This window comes from Balaenoptera ricei, chromosome 19, assembly GCF_028023285.1.
Source record: "Balaenoptera ricei isolate mBalRic1 chromosome 19, mBalRic1.hap2, whole genome shotgun sequence".
NCBI classification, from domain to species: domain Eukaryota; kingdom Metazoa; phylum Chordata; class Mammalia; order Artiodactyla; family Balaenopteridae; genus Balaenoptera; species Balaenoptera ricei.
Window position 1 is genome coordinate 7,494,921 of NC_082657.1, and position 19,881 is coordinate 7,514,801.

General features: G+C 51.8%; 1 protein-coding gene across 2 annotated transcripts; it reads right to left on the reverse strand.

The window, feature by feature from the left end:
- Positions 1-1,144: 1,144 nt before the first annotated feature.
- SNRNP70 (small nuclear ribonucleoprotein U1 subunit 70) lies at positions 1,145-17,054 on the reverse strand. Of its 2 annotated transcripts, none has more exons than XM_059904690.1 (10): positions 16,847-17,054; positions 15,933-16,089; positions 14,521-14,583; positions 14,353-14,407; positions 9,003-9,067; positions 8,797-8,859; positions 8,027-8,108; positions 4,709-4,810; positions 2,048-2,135; positions 1,145-1,939 (listed from the first exon to the last, which is right to left on the reverse strand). In XM_059904690.1, the coding sequence occupies exons 2-10, from the start codon at positions 16,077-16,079 to the stop codon at positions 1,312-1,314; spliced, it is 1,293 nt and encodes a 430-aa protein (XP_059760673.1). In that variant the 5' UTR covers positions 16,080-16,089; positions 16,847-17,054; the 3' UTR covers positions 1,145-1,311. The 2 variants fall into 2 exon arrangements, with proteins under 2 accessions (XP_059760673.1, XP_059760671.1); XM_059904688.1 differs by having other exon boundaries at positions 1,145-1,966.
- Positions 17,055-19,881: the final 2,827 nt, after the last annotated feature.

Below are 19,881 nucleotides of genomic sequence, written 5' to 3' on the forward strand. Positions count from 1 at the left end.
TGGACCGCCAAGGAATTCCCTCAGCTATTGTAAACAGTCCTGCTATGAACATTGGGGTACATGTGTCTTTTCAAGTTAGAGTTTTCTCCAGATATATGCCCAGGGATTGCTGGATCATGTGGTGACTCTATTTTTAGTTTTTTAAGGAACCTCCATACTGTTCTCCATAGTGGCTTCACCAATTTACATTCCCACCGTGTAGGAGGGTTCCCCTTGCTCCACACCCTCTCCAGCATTTATTTGTAGACTTTTGGTGATGGCCATTCTGACTGGTGTGAGGTGATCTCTCATTGTGGTTGATTTGCATTTCTCTAAATTAGCAATGTGATGTTGAGCATCTTTACCTGTGCCTGTTGGCCATCTCTGTCTTCTTTGGAGAAATGTCTATTTTGATCTTCTGCCCATTTTTGACTGGGTTGTTTGTATTTGTTATATTGAGCTGTATGAGCTGTTTGTATATTTTGGAAATTAATCCCTTGTCGGTCACATCATTTGCAAATATTTTCTCCCATTCCATAGGTTGTCTTTTCATTTTGTTTCTTTCCTTTGCTGTGTAAAAGCTTTTAATTAGGTTCCAATTGTTTATTTTTGCTTTTGTTTCTATTACTCTAGGAGTCAGAACCAAAAAAATTTCAATGCGATTTATGGCAAAGTGTGTTCTGCCTATGTTTTCCTCTAGGAGTTTTTTAGTATCCGGTCTTACCTTTAGGTCTTTAAGCCATTGAGTTTATTTCTGTCTATGGTGTTAGAGAATGTTTTGTCTTTTATATGTTGCTCTCACGTTTCATTTCCTCACCCTTCTTCCTGCTCTCCAACTCAGACTAACAGCTTCCCTTTCACACAAAGCTGTAGCTTCCACTGAGTATTCTAATGCCTAAGCCCCATCCCCGCACCAAGATAGGGGTATGAACAGACGCATAAGGGATGTGTGGGAGAGATGTAAAAAAGGAAAGAAAGATACAAAGGGATCAAGGACCCTTAGGGAGGGCTTCCTTATCCCATCTGAAACAGCTCTGGCGTACTGGGGCTAGCCCCAGCCTTAGGTCATAAAGCTGAAGTCAAAACCAACCAAAGTAGGGCTATCAAAAGGCAGAAGGTGACACTCTTCTAGGGAAGGAAGGGCAGTGAAAAAACCAAATGCCCATTATCAACAAGAAATTAACTTTATTTTTAAATCCAAGAGACCAGAACAAATAAGGAGACTCCTACCCTTGGCTGGCAAACTTAGGTGGTGACCAAGAAGGTTTGGGGAGAGGATGACAGCAACTGGGAGGGTAGGAACACGTCCAAGCCAGCGGTGGGAGGCCCTCTTCACTCTGGCGCAGCCTCCATCAAATACCCGTTCTCTGGAGCCAGGTACCCGTCACCTCCCTCGGACTCCATGTACATGTCTCGGCCGTCGCTGCCCAGGCCCTCCAGCCCATTGTCCTGGCCACCGCCACCCGCCCCACCTCGGGCCTCATCCCTGCCCCGTTCACCACCCCGCTCCCCCCGCTTGTGCTCCCGATCGCGATCGCGATCGCGGTCCCGGCGCCGCTCCCGCTCGCTCCGGTGGCTCCGACGCCGCTCCCGATCCCGATCCCGGCCCTTCTCCTCCGGGCCGTCGGGGCCGTCAGGACCCAGCTCCCCAGGAGGCCCGTCATCAGGGGGCGCGTCGCCGGTCTCGGAGGGCTCTGCCATGTCGCCACCACCGCCGCCGCCTCGCAGCTCCTCCTTGCGTTCCCGCTCCCGCCGCGCCCGCTCACGGCTCCGGCTGCTTCGCCGCTTCCGATCCCGGTCCTTGTCCTTGCTCCGCTCCCTGGAGCGCCGCCGCTCCTCCTTGTCACGACTCCGCGAGCGCCGCCGCCGGTCCCGAGAGCGGGAGCGTCGTCGTTCTCGCTCCTTGTCTCGCTCGCGGCTCCGCTCCCTGCGCTCCCGCTCGCGGTCCCGGTCCCGGTCCCTGTGGGGAAGCGGGGAGGGGCCGGGCCTGGAGAAGGTGGGCAGAGGTTTGCGGCAGGGCTCCCCCGCTGACCGCCCCCGTCCCAGGACACCGGCTGCCCAATCTCACCTCTCATCATAGCGGGAGGTGTCGTCCCGGCCGGAGTGCCGGATGTTGACGTCAGCGCCCCCTCTCCGGGTTCCGCCTAGGCCACCTCCTGGGGGCGGGGGCAGACCACAGCGGGTCAGTCCGGGCGGGGCCCACAGCAGGGCGAGCGAGGGGCGGCAAAGAGCGCGGCGAAGGCCACCAAGCACCTCTGCCGGCGCCTACGGGGCCAGGTGCTGTGAGGACCTTCTGCCGCACTTCTCTAACATGGCACGCACGCTCTGCAGAGATCAGATGACTTCCGCAGCGCGAGCTGGGAGCACCTGTAATCGACTCCAAAGCCCACCATCTTCACCACTACAGACGCCACATAGCCTCCTGGCAAATCCTCTCTTCCAGCCATCCTCACCCTCACCCGAAAGCACGGCAATGGCCTAACAGAAAACGTGATCTGCTCCAAAGCCATCAATGGCTCCCCACAGCCTAAAGGCAACGTCAGGCAGATGGCTGGTTCCTTCCCGTCTCTAGAGCAAGGCGCCCTGGCTCTTCATGTCCTAGGCATTTCCCAATCTCCTCATGGTCTCCATTTCCTTCCTGCCCCAGTTTTTGGGATCATTCACCTCTTTCCCTAGAATCTCATTTCCCTTGTCTAGTTAACTGCTACTTACCCTTCACACATTAACCCAAACAATGCTTCCTCAGTAAGCCTGCCCTGACCTACCAGATGAAGCCGTTCTCCACGACTCACATACATTTCCTTCTCAGAACTTCACGTGGAGTTTCCGATTTTACATGTACATGTGTGAGTTAACAGCTGCCTCTCCCACCAGCCTGTAACGCACCATCACGATGTCTGGCTCTGCTCGCTGTAACTGTACGTGGTACAGCATCCAGGATATAAAATCGTATGTGCAGCAAGCAGTCAAATGACTGAACAACTATAAGGAGTAGCGGATGGTCTCCTTCTTCAGATGGGGAAACATTCTCAGATAAAGCCACCTGCCCGGGGTGACTCTGCAAGGAAGGGCAGAGCTGAGACCCAGGAAGCTGCCCTCTCACGCACGCTTCTGCCCCACACTGCCTGGAAGGAAGCTTCGGCGAGGTGGGCTGGGGTTCCATACAAGGAATGACTTTCAGCAACGAGGGTGAAAAAGGAAAAGAGGCGGCCTGGATATCAAAGACATTCAAATAGGGACAAGCAACCGACCAGGCTTCTGGAATATCACAGGTATAGGGCAGAAGAGACTCGTGTTTTCAATTTTCAGGTCACAACCCAGCAATGGATCACATCATTAAATGTGATTGGTTGCAATCAATATATTAAAAATAATAATAATAATAAAGCAACAGAATATAAAATACTAGTACATACTGCCTGTAGAAAAGATAATTACTGTTTCATAAAACTTCTGTTTGGGTTAAATGTATTTTTTTGCATGTAGCAATGCACTGGGTCAAGATGCACCAGGTATCAGCATCAGAAAGTCGGAAACAGCAGACTCTGAAGGACTCACTCCAACCCAGAGAAACCAGAGTGAGATAAGAACCCATCTGTTAAGTTCAGAGACTCAGCAGACTGAGTGTGTGGTCTACTCAGCAAAGGCAAGTCAAGCATCACAACAGCGGGCTGGGAGGCAGAAATAAGAGCAGAGGGTACTGGACCCACCTGGGGTGTCTGCACAGGGAAGATCATTTTCCCTGACAACTGTGTCACTCACCCTCATAGGAGTTGGTCCTCAATAGCCATGTTTGGATGGCAGGACCTCAGCCCCAGGTCCACGTCCAATGCTGAGCCACTTAGATACACCCGCCCCGTAACGTAGAGAGACTCATCCAGGACTGGGCTGTGGAATGCCACACTGGGCCAGTGCGGAGAGACACAGTAGAGACCAGTCCACACGAACAGCAAACAAGGCAGAAGCAAGCTGCAGAAATGCCAAAGGTGGCTCTTGACCGTTCAGGTTTGGCTACCAGGTCCTCTTGAGGCCCACAGGCATCGCCTGTCTCTGGGCTCCAAGACACTGGGATTCTGTATCAACAAGGCCCCTTTATGCTTTAAGAAGCTCAACTGTACTTCTGGTGCTTGCTACCAAACTGACCTTGACTGAGATGGCTACTTACAAATTAGAGACAGAGAGTGGGGGGGCTGAATGCAGGAGTCTCTGAGGGCAGAGGCTATCTATGTATGTCTTGCTCTTGACTAGAAGCCTGGTACACAGCTGGTGATCAAACTGGCGTTTGCTGAATCAATGAATGAATGAACAAATGAGCAGGAGCAAAGTGTAAGTGGATGAGAGAGTGACTTTCACAAGCCCGACCGTAGGCCACTTGCCAAGCTGGCTAACTGAGATGCTGAGCTCACTGAACTCTTGCCGTTATTCCCACTTTCCAGGATGAGGAAAATGAGGCAGGAAGAAGGGAAAATCCACCAGCCAGGAATTACGTAAGCTGGAATCCGACCCCAGACTGGCTTCTCAACGTCAGTACTCTTGCTCCTAACTAGTAACCCAGAGTAAGAAACTAGACCAGGAGAAAGATGGTGACGAGAAAGGCTGAGCTAGACAGGGAGAGAGCATGTGAGCAGCTAGGAGAGGAAGAGAAGACAGAAAGCAGCAGAGGGTACAGAAAAGAGGTGAGAAAGCAGCTGGCAGGACCCCGAGCCCAGCCTGAGCAGGATGTGCTCACCTAGCCGCCGGGGCCTCCAGCCCTTCACGGTGCGGCCCCTCTCCACATCCACGAGGACTCTCCTGCCATCAATCTTCTTGCCGTCTGCGTGCTTGTAAGCGGCTGCAACAGATGGGGGGAGGGGGAGGGGGAGGGGGGGAGGAGTCCCCAGAGGGTCCTCTAGTCAGGCTAAGGCCCAGCTCTGTGGCATCCCCACCCCCCGGCCGTGTCCCCATCCACACACTTACACACGCGCACACACAGACACACACGCCCACCAGCCAGCCAGGCAACTGACAGCCAGACCAACCCTCTCCCAAACCAGGAGGGGCCTGCTCCGTCTCAGCACCTGCTTCCTTACCAACCCCCAATCACTATTGGGGGGCGAGACCACTCCCAGGCACCATCATGACCCTAACCACCCCCCTGGGCTCCCAGGCCACTCCTACTCCCACTCGACAGAGCAGCCCCCTCCCGCCAAGGTGGCCAAAGTCGCTGCAAAGAAACTGGAGGTTAACTCAAGGCTGGACTCTGCTGTGGGGGAGGGTTCCTCCACAACCCCAGGCATGCACCCTAAAACATCATGCTGGGGGAGGAGGCCCGGCCGGGCCGCTCTGCACCCCAGTTCACACCGGTTTCCTTTTTCTGTGGTTTTTTTTGGGGGGAGGGTGAGCGTGGGGGGAACAGACATCAGAACAGAAAATGAACCAGAAGGGGGTGGGAGAAATCTTTAGGAGATGGCAGGGAGCAGAAGGGCGGGTTATGGTGCTCCCGGGGGCCTGGAGGGGCCCCCTACAGCAGGCGGGGGAGAGGGCAAGTGGAGGGAGGCACGGGAGATGTGCGGTGCTACTGAACATTCCTGCCTTACCTGAGATGACTGCCACCCAACCCCGGCCCCTGTCCCGTCTCACTCCACACCCCCAGCTCAACGCACGCCGGGAGGCCAAGCCCAGCCTGAGCCTCTCGGGAAGGGTGAGGAGTAGAGGGGGAGATGCGGGGAGAGGCACGTCCTGCTCTCGGGCAGGGCACAGCAAAGGACAGGCCTGATCCCCGGCCTGTCTCACGTGGGGCTGTCGGGAAGGCCAAAAAAGTCCCTATTTCCCACCCCCAGCCCTGGCCTAGGGGGTTGTCCTCAACCAGCCACAATACCCGGCCCCGCCCCAGCCCTCTCCCCCCCAAATAACAACCAGAGGAAGAGAAAAAGGTGCCATTTACCGATGCCGGCCTTGCGGGTGTCCAAACCGAGCGGGATGGGGGGGGCTCGGCAACTCCTGGGGGCCTGGCGAGGAGGCGGGCTTCCCGGGGGGGGACACGGGACCGCTTACCTGGAGCCCCCAAGCTTACCTGAGCACGCGCACAGACCCCACACCCACCACCACGGGGTCAGCTAAAGCTACAGGGAAGGGATTCTAGGAGCCACGGAAGGGGAGAGGAACCACATCTCCTGCACCACCTGGAGACAGGCAGAGGAAGTGGTGGACCCCAAAGAAACCTTACGGAGGCCTTGAAAGAGGGGGAGACAAGGGTTAACATCAAGTCTGGGAGCTGGAAAGCCGTGGGACTATCTAGTTTGATTTTAAAAAGAAGGCTAGGGAGGCCTTAGCAAACCTGTCCACCTTCACCTCTCCCCAGTAAAGTCCATGCTGAACTAGGCACACGCCCACCCCCTCTCAGCACGTGGAATGACTTCTCCACCTCGAACTCCACACTCCCTCCCACCACCTGCTTCAGCCCAAAGGCTGGCACCCAAGGGGACAGCCTTGGGGGTCCAGGAGATGGAGTGCTGCCCATGATCTGAGGCGGAGGGGCCGCTTGGCCCCTGAACCCAGAGGAGGGTGGTAGGGAAAGGAAGTTAAGGACTGGGAACACCGTCAAGCAAAGGAACCCTGCTCTGGTTGTGTCCCAAACCCCGGAAGAGGCCCAACCCGGGAGTAACAGCAGAGAAAACATGTGACGTGTGTATTTCTAGGCTTCACTCTCTCTCCCTCTCTTAGGTCTCTAGACAGTGGAAGGGTCTTCAGGAAAATCTACACCACCTTCTGCTGTTTACGGCCTGTCACTCGAACCCTCCCGCGCCCCAGTCCCCAATCCCATGCACTCTGGAGAGCAGCTGGGCCGCTGGGCTCCACGGCCCCTCGGGAGGCCTCAACCATGATAAGGCAGACAGGAAGGGGGCAGAGCACCCCAAATCTAGCAAGCAAGACGATTCTCCAGGGCCACCACAGTGACAGCCCCGCGAAGGCGCAGGGGCAGGGAGCGGAGGGCTGAAGGGTTCCATGTGGAGCCCTGGTCCCCGTGCATCCCGTCTTCAGTATTCCCGCCACCTTGCCACTGACGTCATGAGGCCAGGGAAGTCAGGGGGCTGGGTCGAGCCCAGCTGGAGAGGCCGGCTGCCTTTCCCGTCGGGGTTCATCTTTCCCCTCCTGGGATCAGCAGGATTACTGGAGAGCAGATGGATGGGGGGCAGATGGGACCAAGGGCACCCAAACGAGGAAAGGGCTCTGGGTGCGGGGAGGCTGAGGGGGCGGCTGGGGATGGGAGGAGGGGTGCCTCGCTGCTCCTGAGCTGCCTGGCTAAGCTGGGCTGGTGTGCGGTGCTGAATGATCTTACCCATGATACAAACCCTTATACCAACCATACACTGAGGTGTTGTAAGGGGAGCGTAAGCATCAGCTGCAAGCCAGCTGCGTGGTGGCTGCAGTGACAATAAGAACAGTCAATTAATACGGCGGCCCCTGGACACGCCGCAGCCCTGCCCGCCCCCACCCACCCATCCCTGCCCACGTGGATGCCGCCGCGGCCTCAAAGGGGGCTCTGGAGACGTGGGGGCAGGCGCTGAACACGCCAACCGGCCCACTGCCCGCTGAGGAGCAGGGCGGGAGCCGGGGTGGGGAGGCGGAGGGTCAGGTGGCCCAGCCCCAGTTCAGCTGGGGGAAGAGAGGGCAGGTTCAAAGGCCAGTCCTCATTCTAACCTGGCCGCCCCCAACTCCGGGGGGAGGGGGGGACGGGGAGAGGCTCCCCGAAACTCCGACCCCTCCCCCCACCTCCCACTAGCCCCAGCCGCCGCCCGGCTCCCTCCTTGCCCCTGAGGTTCAACGTGTGACACTTACCTCCCCGGGTTCACACACACACACACGTTGTGGGGGATTTTGGTTTTTGTTTTTAAAAAAACACGTATATAAAAAAAAAAAAGATATATCAGAAACAGAGGGAGGAGGAGAGAGACATTGCTAATGTCAGGTTTGGCAGGGAGGGGGGTGGGGACAGACGACGGGAAGGGGCTGGGGCAGCAGAGAAGAGAGAGGGTCAGAGGGCAGGGTGCAGGCGGGAGGTACTCACAATGCATGTCTCGCTCGTGTTCATACTCGATGAAGGCATAGCCCCGGGGCTTTCCTGACCGCTTACTGTAGACCATGTGTATCTGGGGGGCAGAGGTCAGCTCTGACACAGGGAAATCCCACCCTGTCAATCACACAGCCCGTATGCCAGGCCCTGGGCTGGGTGATGCCAGCGACAGACACCTCAGACCCTCTCTCCGTCCCTTCAAGGACCCAGAGTGACTGCTGCTCTAATGGCCCTGGGCTTTGCAGTTTATGTGCATGATGACCTCAAGCCCTTGCTACAGCCCAGAGCATTTAAGTGACTTTTAAATTAAATGAAGAAATGTCAGTTAAACATGAAGCCTTGCTCTAAAAACAAGAATCAACATACATTTTCTATAAAGGTATAGAGAAGACAGCAGACATTTCCAGCTCTGAGGGCCATACAGTCTCTTTTGCAACTGCCCCGACCGACTCTGCCTTACGGCAATAGCAGCCGCAAACAACAGTGAACAAATGGGCCTGGCTGGATACCAACAAAACTTTATTTACAAAAACCAACTTTGTAGTTTGCCGACCTGTGCTCTACATCAGCAGCAAGTAGTCACTACCTCTTTGCTGTCCTTCTGCTGTCCCAAGTCTACCGCATGGAAGTGCAGTCAGGATAGCAACCCAGGCCATGGACTCCGAAGCCAGAAACGAGGCAATGCATCCTCAGGGCTGGGAGCCAGCCTCCTCCCTCCCTCCACACACGTCCAACTCAAACTCCCCGTGCCCCAGTCCACTCACTCTTTTGATGGGTCCGTACACCTCAAACTCTCTCCGGAGCTTGGATTCTGTCGTGTCATAGTTCTACAAGGAGACAGAAATGAAGTTAAGTGGAGAAGCCCTCAGAACATCCCCGGGACCTAGTCTACTGCCCACACCCAAGCTCTCAGCAGTCGAGGGTTCCAAGACTCCTCTGGGGCTCCAGGGACTGGGAGCTGGGGACTCACCACTCTAGCCACAAAGAGAGTCTTGAAGGCATCACCCTGAGCATTGGGATCATTGTGAGGGTCCCCTGTGCAGGAAAAAAAGAATTTCTAAGTAGAAGGTGCCAACAGTATCGTAGAGCGAGACAGAAACAGACCGACGGGCAGAGACCCGGAACTTTTGGTCACCTGGCCACCTTGGGCATGCCCCTCCGAGCCCTGGTTTCCCCGAAGCACAGCAGCCTTCATCTAAGTGGCTGATTTAGGCTGACGAAGGGAGGGCGTGAGACTGACTTCAAGCTGACAGGACGGGGGCCAGCCGACCCGCCATCTCAGACGTATGTACCCCGAGGCCCAGGTCCCTCGCAGGTGTAACTAAGCGCAAAGGGGCATCTCTGGAGAAGCAGCCTGATCCCTCCAGGCGCTGAGCTTCCTCTCTCACCTGCACGGCCACAGTGCCACCCACAGGCAGGGCCTGCAACTGCAGCCCCAGGGGAAACCTGAGATCAGGCAACCCTAAGACTGGGAGTGGAAGCCTCGCAGAGGCCAAGCCCTGCTTTCTGCCCTATGCCCTGTGGCCTCAGGGAGGAACCCACGGCTGGCGCTGGAGCCCACAAGAGGCGGGTCAGATTCTTACTCCCAGCCTTACTACCGCCAGACCACTGAGGAATAATCATCTCCACAGACAGAAACCAGACTCTTATTACAAAACCAACTCCATAGGTGATTCTGATGGGTCAGGCCTGGGAAGAAAGAAGTCTTTTTCACCAAGTATGGTGGCCCCAGCACACACAATGGCTCTTGACTCCTGCCAGGGCCCCAAAGGCACCCTGCCCATTGCCAGTGGAGGCGGTTCTTCTACAATACAGTGCTACTTTCTGAAGAACTTGCCATATTCTATGAGAATGTGAGAAAAAGAATAACATTAATAATTTATTGAACACATAATTAGGCTCAGACACTGCTGGAGACTGAGACTTATTTACCATCGTTTTGCAAATGGAAATACAACCAACCCCTGAGGCATGGAAGAGGAGAAGTGTCAGGCAGCAGAGAGGCCAAGCTCAGCTTTACATCCCAGCTTGACCTCACAGCCCAGGCCCCAGGCTGAACCCCCGCGTGTTAGCTTCTCAGAGAAGCCAGAGAATTAAAGGTCACAGATCTGTTTCCCGTGAGAGAGGATGGCTGCAGACATAAACTAAGTTCAGGACGACTTTAGAGAATTTCTTGGAAAACAGAAGACTGAACCCAAATTTAAGGGAATGACTACCTGGAAACTGATGGTAGCCTTTGAAAACAACTCCATCTTTGTGCCTGCCCCTCACTTCCTCACCAAACCTCATCCCTTTGGGTTGTAATTTTCTGTGCCCAAATGTCTCAATCTGCATCCATTCACCCAACAGATATTAAGCACTTTGTGCCTGAAACTCCCATAGGTGCTGGGGATTCAACAAAGACAAAAAAGATGCCTGCCTTCTTGGAGCTCATCTGTTACTGGAGGGAGGCTGAAGGTAAACAAGGTAAATAAGGCAACCATCTAGTTCTATCCGGTAATAGCAGAGAGATGGGGAGAAGAATTTTAATGGGAAGGTCAGGAAAGGCCTCACTGAGATAACCTTTGACCTGAAGTTGTATTTAACAGGAAATAAACCTCACACCACCAGGCAGCAGGTGGTCTAACAGGTACAGCAGGAGCAGTAGAGTGGGACCCCGATCACTGCCTGGCGGAGTGGACGGAGGCCAGACAGCAGAGCGCTGAGCTTCCTGATGGGCAGCCCGGAGGTGCCTGGCAGACAAAAGGGGAAACCACCCCAGGCACACCACACGAGTCTCTATAGTTTTTGCTTAACCAAGAGGCTCAGGAGTGTGACCACAGGTAAAAGCTCGTGCAGCTGAGCCAACAGGACACACGTATCTGAGCTACAAGAGGGTGACAATGAACTGAAGTTGAAGAGGAGCTCACCAGTCACCATGCACACACCCTCACTCCACTCGGTTCCGCTGGCAACTCTGCCCTTGGGAAATCCTTGGTTAAAGGGATTATGTAGGTAGCAGCCCAGAGCAGGGGCTCAAAGGACTGGACTGGGGAGCTGAGAAAACTCATTAGGCTTTTAGATGGCGAAGAAAGTATCTCAGAACTCTTGCTCTTGCTAAACATACCCGGCCTCCACAAACCTCCATCTTCTGTCTTAAAAGCGGGAGCAATAACCCCTGCTGCACTTGGAAGCTGTAAGTCAAAATCATGACGTATTCAATACATCAAGTGTTCAGCAAGGAGCAAGGTCCCCTTGAATGGTAGCTGTTAACTGTGACAAGGCACAGCAAGTTTCTGTACTTGGGGATGGAGGCTCTCAGGGGCAGAGAAACCCTACTATACTTGACCCATCCTTTTCTTTTCCTTTTCTTTCACAGGGAAGTTCAAACACTTAAGGAAACAGAGAACAGGGTAACGAACCCCTCGGAACCAGCTTCAACTATCACCACATGGCTACACTTGTTACATCTCTAACCCCACCAGGATTTTAAGTCAAACCCCAGATATACCACTGTAGCTACTAATAAAGACTAAAAAAAAAAAAAAAAAAAAAAAAAGTAACAACAGTACTGCTATTACGACTTAAAAAGTTAACATTAATTCCTTAACTTCACTAAGACCCAGTGTTCAAATGTCCTTGACTGTTTCAAAACTAGATTTTTACAGCTGGCTCATTTAAATCAGGATCCAAACAAGCTCCACACTTACCATTTGGCTGAGGTGCCTTTTGACTGTTTAATCCATTTGGTTCACTCCCGGCCCCCTGCCACCCTTTTAACATTTGTTAAAGAAACTGGATCACATGTTTGTCCTATACAATTTCCCACATTCTAAATTTGATTGACTGCATCCTCAGTATTGTTTAACATGCCAGGATCCCATTTTTAAAGTGTGGAAAACAATTTCCAACAGGAGAAGTGACTTATCCAAGGCCACACAGCTGTAAGTGGCAGAGGTGGGGTTAAAACTCAGGTGGGTCAGAGATGAATGGATAAAGAAGATGTGGCACATATATACAATGGAATATCACTCAGCCATAAAAAGGAACAAAATTGAGTTATTTGTAATGAGGTGGATGGACCTAGAGCCTGTCATACAAAGTGAAGTAAGTCAGAAAGAGAAAAACAAACAGCGTATGCTAACGCACATATATGGAATCTAAAAAAAACCGGTACTGATGAACCTAGTGGCAGGGCAGGAATAAAGATGCAGACGTAGAGAACGGACTTGAGGACACGGGCCGGGGGGGCGGGGAAGGGGCAGCTGGAACAAAGTGAGAGAGTAGCACTGACATATATACACTACCAAATGTAAAATGGATGGCTAGTGGGAAGCAGCCGCATAGCACAGGGAGATCAGCTCGATGCTCTGTGACCACCTAGAAGGGTGGGACAGGGAGGATGGGAGGGAGGCTCAAGAGGGAGAGGATATGGGGATATATGTATACTTATAATTGATTCACCTTGTTCTACAACAGAAACTAACACAACATTGTAAAGCAATTATACTCCAATAAGATTAAAACAAACAACTCATGTGGGACAGACTACAAGGTCTGTGCCCCAGCAGCAGAGCTGAAAGGTTTCCCAAGTTACCTGCTGCCAACAGTTCTGTGAGCCAGGTCCTACAGGAGCTGGGGCCACAATGGTGAGCAAATTCCATCCAAACCCTGCCTTCCTGGAGCAACTATGAACCAATGTAAGATAGATATTCACCAATGAATCCTTCCTGCAGACTGAAGTGACCAACCTGCAGCAGGACTCAGGGCTTTCAATGTACATGGGGACTCGGACCAGAGCAAGCAAGTCACGAAAGGCTTCCTTGAGGAGAGACGCTGACAGAGATACGAAGGGCAGCTCCATATAAACCAAATATCATGTGAGACCAAGGGAACAGCCCAGGCAAAGACCCAGTGACAGGAGACCATCTGGGAAGGAAGAGGCATGAGAAGAGGCCAGTGTTGGCTGGAGCAGGAGGGGAGGGGCGCATGGGCAGAATGCATCCTCAGTGGGCAGGGAAGGGACTCTGGTCTTTTTGCTGAAAGCAAAAGGAGGCTGTGTGGGAATTCCCTGGCGGTCCAGTGGTTAGGACTCTGCGCTTTCACTGCCGAGGGCCCGGGTTCAATCCCTGGTTAGGGAACTAGGATTCTGCAGGCCGTGCGGCGCGCCCTCCCCCGCCAAAAGGGTGTTAGCAGAGAAAGGTACAATCAGAGTTGTATTTTAAAAAGCCCCACAGAGGGAACTTCCCTGGCAGTCCAGTGGTTAAGACTTTGCACTTTCAATGCAGAGGGTGAGAGTTCGATCCCTGGTCAGGGAACTAAGATCCCACAGGCTGTGCAGCACAGATTGAAAAAAAAAAAAAAAAAAAAAAAGCCCTCCAGAACCTGGCGGGGACAGAGATGCAGGTAAACCCCGTTAGACATTAGACTGCGTGTCCAGGCTAGAGGGGCCCTGGGTGGTGGACACAGAGAGAAGGCTCAGATTTGTGACAGGGATACGTTTTGGTGACAAGCTGGGGAAATAGCAAGAAAAAGTTGTTAAAAGCAAACTGGGTGGCCATGACTGAGGTCATGATTTGCAAAGCTGGATGACCATGTTCCAGCAAAGGAAACATCCAAAGACCAGGTTGTTGGGGAGAGGAAATCCTGATTGTGGTTTGGACACTGAGTTTGAGATGCCTTTGAGGCATCCAAGAAAAGACAGGAAGGCAGTGAGAGTCAGGGCTCAGACAGCTCTCATTTAGATGCCCAGCTTGCAGTTGTGAGGCATTTGCATAAGCTCCCTGAGGAATGGGCCACTCCAGGGAATAGGTTCTGAGTGAAGTGATTCACCATAGACGCACAAGTATAGGAGGAAAACCCAAGCCCTAACTAAAAAGGCCTCGCCCTAACAAGAAAGGGCCATTGGAGGTTGATATGCGACCCTCTTGTGAAGTCTGGTCAATGGCTACAAGGTCCCTATCCCAAACTCTAATTCCTCCTGTACCTGGAAGAGATGAAACATCCGCAGTCCAAGGATCAGGGAGCTAAGGTGGAGCCAGAACTGCCTCACTAGCCGGGATCTCACTGCCTCACCCTGTGAGACCTGGCTGGGCTGTGGGAGCCCCTCCAAGTCCAGGCCCCTACAGGAGGCAGCCCAAGGTACCGGGCTCCTTTCCTGCTCACCCTTACTCCACACTCCCCTGCTTAAATGCCTAAACCAAATACAGTGCGTGGCAAATGGTGGGGTTAAAAGAGTGAACTGACAACCTGTTTTCCCAAATTAAAGTCTTGGGGTGGACTGGCGGAGAGAAACACAGGAGTGCTTGAACGAGAGATGAAACGGGGAAGGAGAGACTTACACATTTTTAGCTCTGTCTCGACTTCCTGCTGTCGCCGCTCAATCTTTTCCCGTCTCTGTCAGGAGAAAGGTAGACAACTGAATACAGACAGAAGTGCCCTGATGTCAGGGAACATCCTGAAGAAAGAGGCAAAAAAGGATGTGGGGCCAGAAGGCAGACACTACATACCTTCCTCTCCATGCGCTCCTCCCGAGTTTCTGCTCGAGTTGGAGGAGGGGCATCTCGAGGGTCCTGGGAACAATAAGAGGTGACAGGGTGGGAGGGACAGGGGACAACAGCATGAGACACCCAGCCAGGAAATAATAAATATCTTGGCCACGCTCCCCTGCGTGTTTACACAGACACGCGCACAAACAAACATGGACAGTTCCCAGGCGCAGATCAAAGCACGGTCCATGGACCAATGCTATCTGTGAACTGTTACTGGTCTGCGACAAGAGAAGTAGAGAAGCCAGGAATTGGTATTCAGAAACTTCTACAGCAATCTGACAGAGTTTTATGCCCGTTGAACTTAATAAAAAAATTTTGAGTTTTTACTTTGTAGTCTTTCTCTAAAAATACTAGAAAAATGAAAGAAACTCTCTTGTATTTATCAAGAACATCAACCTGCAACATATTTGTTCTCTGTCATAAACAGGAATCGGGACCAGGCCTGAAGCAAAAGGAGCTGACAGTGCAGTGCTCAGAGGTAAACAACTGGACACCTTCTGAGGGCCAGAGCAGTTCCTGAAGGCCTCAGCAAGCTCTCATCAAATAGTAACTGGCACATAACCCATGTCTGCCACTGGCCTGTAGCGATTAAATTAGTGTAACTGGCGAACAACATTTTCCAAGTACCAGTTCAATGAGGGTGGCAAATCCCACTAAAGAGCCAATCTTCTGTCATCTCGCTACTAACTTCTGCTCTGCAACTTCCTCCATCTCCCCTTTCCCACTCGATGCCAGAACTTTCTTCTTCTGACTTCTGGCAGCATTTCTCAGGTGTTCTCTGATACACCTTAAGAGGTGGAAGTTGTTATCTCAATTTCACAAATGAAAAAACTAAGGCCCAAGAGCCCAAGTCATTTATTCAAGTTTATCCTGAAAATCTCAAGCCCACGGTCTTAAGCAGCCCATCACCTGGTGCTAACCCTTTACAAATATCACCCTGTTAGTGACAAAAATGGTAAAGATAAGAATAAATATTGACATTTGCTGACTGCTTAGTATCAAGCCCCGTGACATAAAACTTCCAGTTATTTCTCCGTCAATATTACAGCAAAGATACTAATATCCCCTTGCTGTAGATGAAGCGATCAAAGCACTACGAGGATGCACCACTTGCCCAAGGTCACACAGCTGATAAATGGTGTGCCAAGGTCTACCTAACTCGAGAGCTTGAATCCTCAACTGGTAGTTACGGAACTTCCACAAAAACCAACAAGGGATGCATTATCAACCCCAAGCAAGACTGGGAAACTGAGCATAAAAGTCACCTGCCTAAATCACCCAGCTGTAAAACTGGCCAGGGACTGGACTCCCCAGTCCAGCCCCACGGCCTCCAGAACCCAACCCAGTCCAAGTCTGCTCAGTGAACTCACCTCAAACTCTCGGATGTATGGCGCAATGCCACAGTAAGGTTGATTGTGGTGTTTTTCATGTGGCAGTTTCTCCAGGGGTGGCAGGTACGGGATGGGGTCACGGGGAGCAAAGAGAGCCAGAAGGTTGGGTGGCAGGAACTGGGTCATCTTGCCAAGTCTAAGAGCAGAAGCAGGACCACATTATATGAGGGTGGGCTGGGAGAGATGAGGCCCCTATAACCCCTTGACTTCCAAGGAAAGAGAGAAATAGGGGCAAAATCTCAGTATCAGAACAAGTTCTGTAGGGGCACAGAGTGCTCCTAAGCCACAGGGGAAAGGAATAAATCTGAATGAGAAAGCAGGTTTTGGAGGGAAGGCTGTGCGAAGGTGGGGCGAAGCCGGTAAGGGAAACAAAGACTGAAAAAGGGTTTCTGAGTAGTGAAGTCTCAGAGTCCTGAGCAAGGAACTGCGGGGCTGAGGGTCCCTGGGGGCTTGTGGGGGCATCAAGGATCCTGAGAAAGGAGGTCCAAGGCAGTGGCGGCTGGTGGTCCCATTCCTTGGATAACAGGTTATGGGGCGAGGGTCGCAGAAAGTCTCCGATCAAGGAAGGGGATCAAAAGTAGCAAATCTCAAGCCTGGGAGTTGTGGGTAACAGATCTGGGCCCCACAGGCGAAATGAATTATGGGTAAGGGTCGGTGGAGGCGAGAAAAAAAGGCAACACACCGCAAAGGCCTGTGGGTAAGTGGCCGCTGAGGAGGAAGGGAACTACGGGAAGAGGACCTAAGTGACCAGAGAACTCTGGATAAGGGGTGCAAAAAGGTGCTGTGGCAGTGGCGCGGGAAGGGGACCCAACCGCGGGTAAGGGACTGGGGCACACCGCAGGGGCTTGTGGGTAGCGGCCCCACACCCGGTAAGGCCACTAAGTCGCACTCACCCGCCGCGCGGCGCCCTCCTCGGCCTAGCGACGGTCCGGGGGCTCGCGGCGGCTGCGGCGGCCCCTCAGCAGCAGATAATCCTGCTCTGGCTTCGACTCTGGCGGCGTCCGCGTCCCTCAGTCTCTGTCGCTCGCCTACCGCGCGTACCAGGCCGCTGCTCACGAGCCCGCGCGGCTTCGGCTCGCGACAGGGCAAGGGGTGGAACCAGCATCAAATCCCTCCGCCGTTTGCACTGCGCACGCGCTGCGCGAGTCCATCACAACTCACACACGGGGAGCCTGGGGCCGCCGTGGGCACTGCGCACGCGCAAGACCACTACCCCGCCTTCCGGCACCTTAAACGCCTTTGCCGCGGTGTGCTGGTGGTCACAGTGCGCACGCGCGCTTCGCCCCAAGCCGTCTTCTTCCCCCTCGCGCTCTGGGATCCAACCGCCTCTGTCCGCGAGACTCCTCTCTATGCTCCACCCCTTTCCCTAACATACTTCCCGGATCTTGCGCGCATGCGTGTATCGTCATGTAGGGCGCTTTACCCTTCCGCCGTTTGGCAAAGAATCCCTCTGTGAACGGTGTGATTGCCTAACCTATTAAATCAGTAAACTATTCATCGAGCGCTCAGTGTGTCCTCGGCCTTGTTTGGACTCTGGGATATAGCACGTGACTAAAGCAAAGTCTTTTCCTTTTTGGAGCTTGCATTGTACTGAGGGAGACAATAAAGGCATTTTTAAAAATAAATTTAATTTCATATAGTGGCCAGCACAATAAAGAAAAATAGGGGAGAGTAGGGTGTTGGCAGTGAAAGAGGAGCTATGTTAGAAAGGATAATGGAAGGCTCTTCTGAAGAGGTGACATTTGAACAAAGGCCCGATGGAAAAGAGATCGGGGCGGGATTAACAGCAAGTGCAAAGGCCCTGACTTAGGAATGATGGCAGGAATCCCAGGTGGTTGGCCAAGAGAGCAGAGAACTGGTGGCCATGTTATTTAGGGCCCTGTAGACCTGTAAGAAGTAAATATTTTAAGTTTTTTTGATAGATGCAATTGGCTGTTTAATAATACAGAAATTATTACAACATTTAAATGACTAATATGTTAAAAATATTTTGACATATTTGCTTTATGTATGTATATGGGAACTCTGAACTATTTTTTTTTTTTGGAGCTTTTCCATAATTCTAAAATTATTTCAAAATAAAAAGTCTAAAGAAAATAAAGCTAAACCTGCCTTAATAATGTTTTTTTTTTCTGTACCACTGGAAAGTAAATTGCTGCGGCACTGCACCTCTAAATACTTCACCATGCATCTCCTAAGAAAAAGGCATTCTTCTACATAACCACAGAACTAGTTTCACCTCTTAGAAAGTTTATCCAGTCCCTATTCAGATTTTCCCAATTGACCCACTAGTATTTTGTTTTAATCTGAACCAGGAGCCAGTCAAGTTTCATGCATTGTATTTGGTTGTCATGTCTCTTTATTCTCTTTTAATATAGAATACAGACACACACACACATGCACACCCACACACACTTTTTTTCCCATATTTTGTTGGTTTTTTCCCAGAGTTCAGACCAGTTTCCAGTAGAATGTCCCACATTCTGGATTTGTCTGATTGTTTCCTCGTGGTGTTTAGTGTGTTCCACAACCTCTGTTATGCCTATAAAATGGAAATTGAGTCTGAGGTTTGAATAGACTAATGTTGAGCATTTTTGGCAAGAATGTTTCCCTGGTGATACTGCGGACTTCATATTGCATCACCTCTGGAGGTGCAATAATGTCAGAGAGCCCCACTATTATGATGCTGAGTTTGACCACCTGATCAAGGGGCTAACTGATAGATCGCTCCTTGTAAAAGTACATTTTCTCCTTGGTAATCTAAGCAGAGAGACTTTGCCACTGTTCCCCAACCACCTCATCTCTCACCTCATGGTTGTAGCAGCCATTGCTGATCTTTGACTGAATAAAGTGTTACATGGGGGAGAGGGCAGATTTTTTTTGAAAAGAAATAGGAAGTCACTAAAGGGTTTTGATCAGGAGATGGATAGAACATAATTTGCATTCTTAAAAGATCACGTCAATGGCTGGGGACAGAAAAATTGAAGGGAAGAGGCTGAAGGGGAACAGGCAGATGTTTAGGAGGCTACAGTTCCCAGGGAAGAGATGATGGCTTGGACTGAGATGGTAGTGTTACCAAACTCAGGTTCAGCTACTTGCTGCTGGAAAGTCAATACTCCAGGGACAAGTGTTGGTAGGAAAGGAAAGGTTGCTTTATTCAGGAGGCCAACAACCTGAGGAGAAGGTGGACTCATGTCCCAAAGAACCAACTCACCACTGCCTATCAGGGCACAAGAGATTTTATTTTATTCTATTTTATTTTATTTTATTTTATTATTTTATTTTATTTTATTTATTTTAGCTGCACCACATGGCATGCAGGATCTTAGTTTCCCGACCAAGTATCGAACCCATGCCCCCTGCAGTGGAAGAGCAGAGCCTTAACCACTGGACCACAAGGGTAGTCCCACAAGAGCTTTTTTTTTTTTAATTAATTTATTTATTTTTGGCTGCGTTGGGTCTTCATTGCTGTGTACGGGTTTTCTTTAATTGTGGAGAGTGGGGGCTACTCTTCATTGCGGTGCGCAGGCTTCTCATTGCGGTGTCTTCTCTTGTTGCGGAGCACGGGCTCTAGGCGCGCAGGCTCAGCAGTTGTGGCGCATGGGCTTAGTTGCTCCGCGGCATGTGGGATCTTCCTGGACCAGAGCTCGAACCCGTGTCCCCTGCATTGGCAGGCAGATTCTTAACCACTGCGCCACCAGGGAAGCCCCACAAGAGCTTTTAAAGGGGAGTTTCAGGGATGTATAGGCAGAGGGAGGGGGTTACATGCAGAACACCACAGTCAGCTTTGACAATTATCTTGAAATTGGTCATGCAGTGGTCTGACCAGCATCATCTTGATTGTTTTAAGTACAGTTAATCTTCAGTTCCAGAGTCAGTTTGTTCCCATTTCTTTGAGGCCAGTTCTCGGAATTGTGGAGGATGAAGC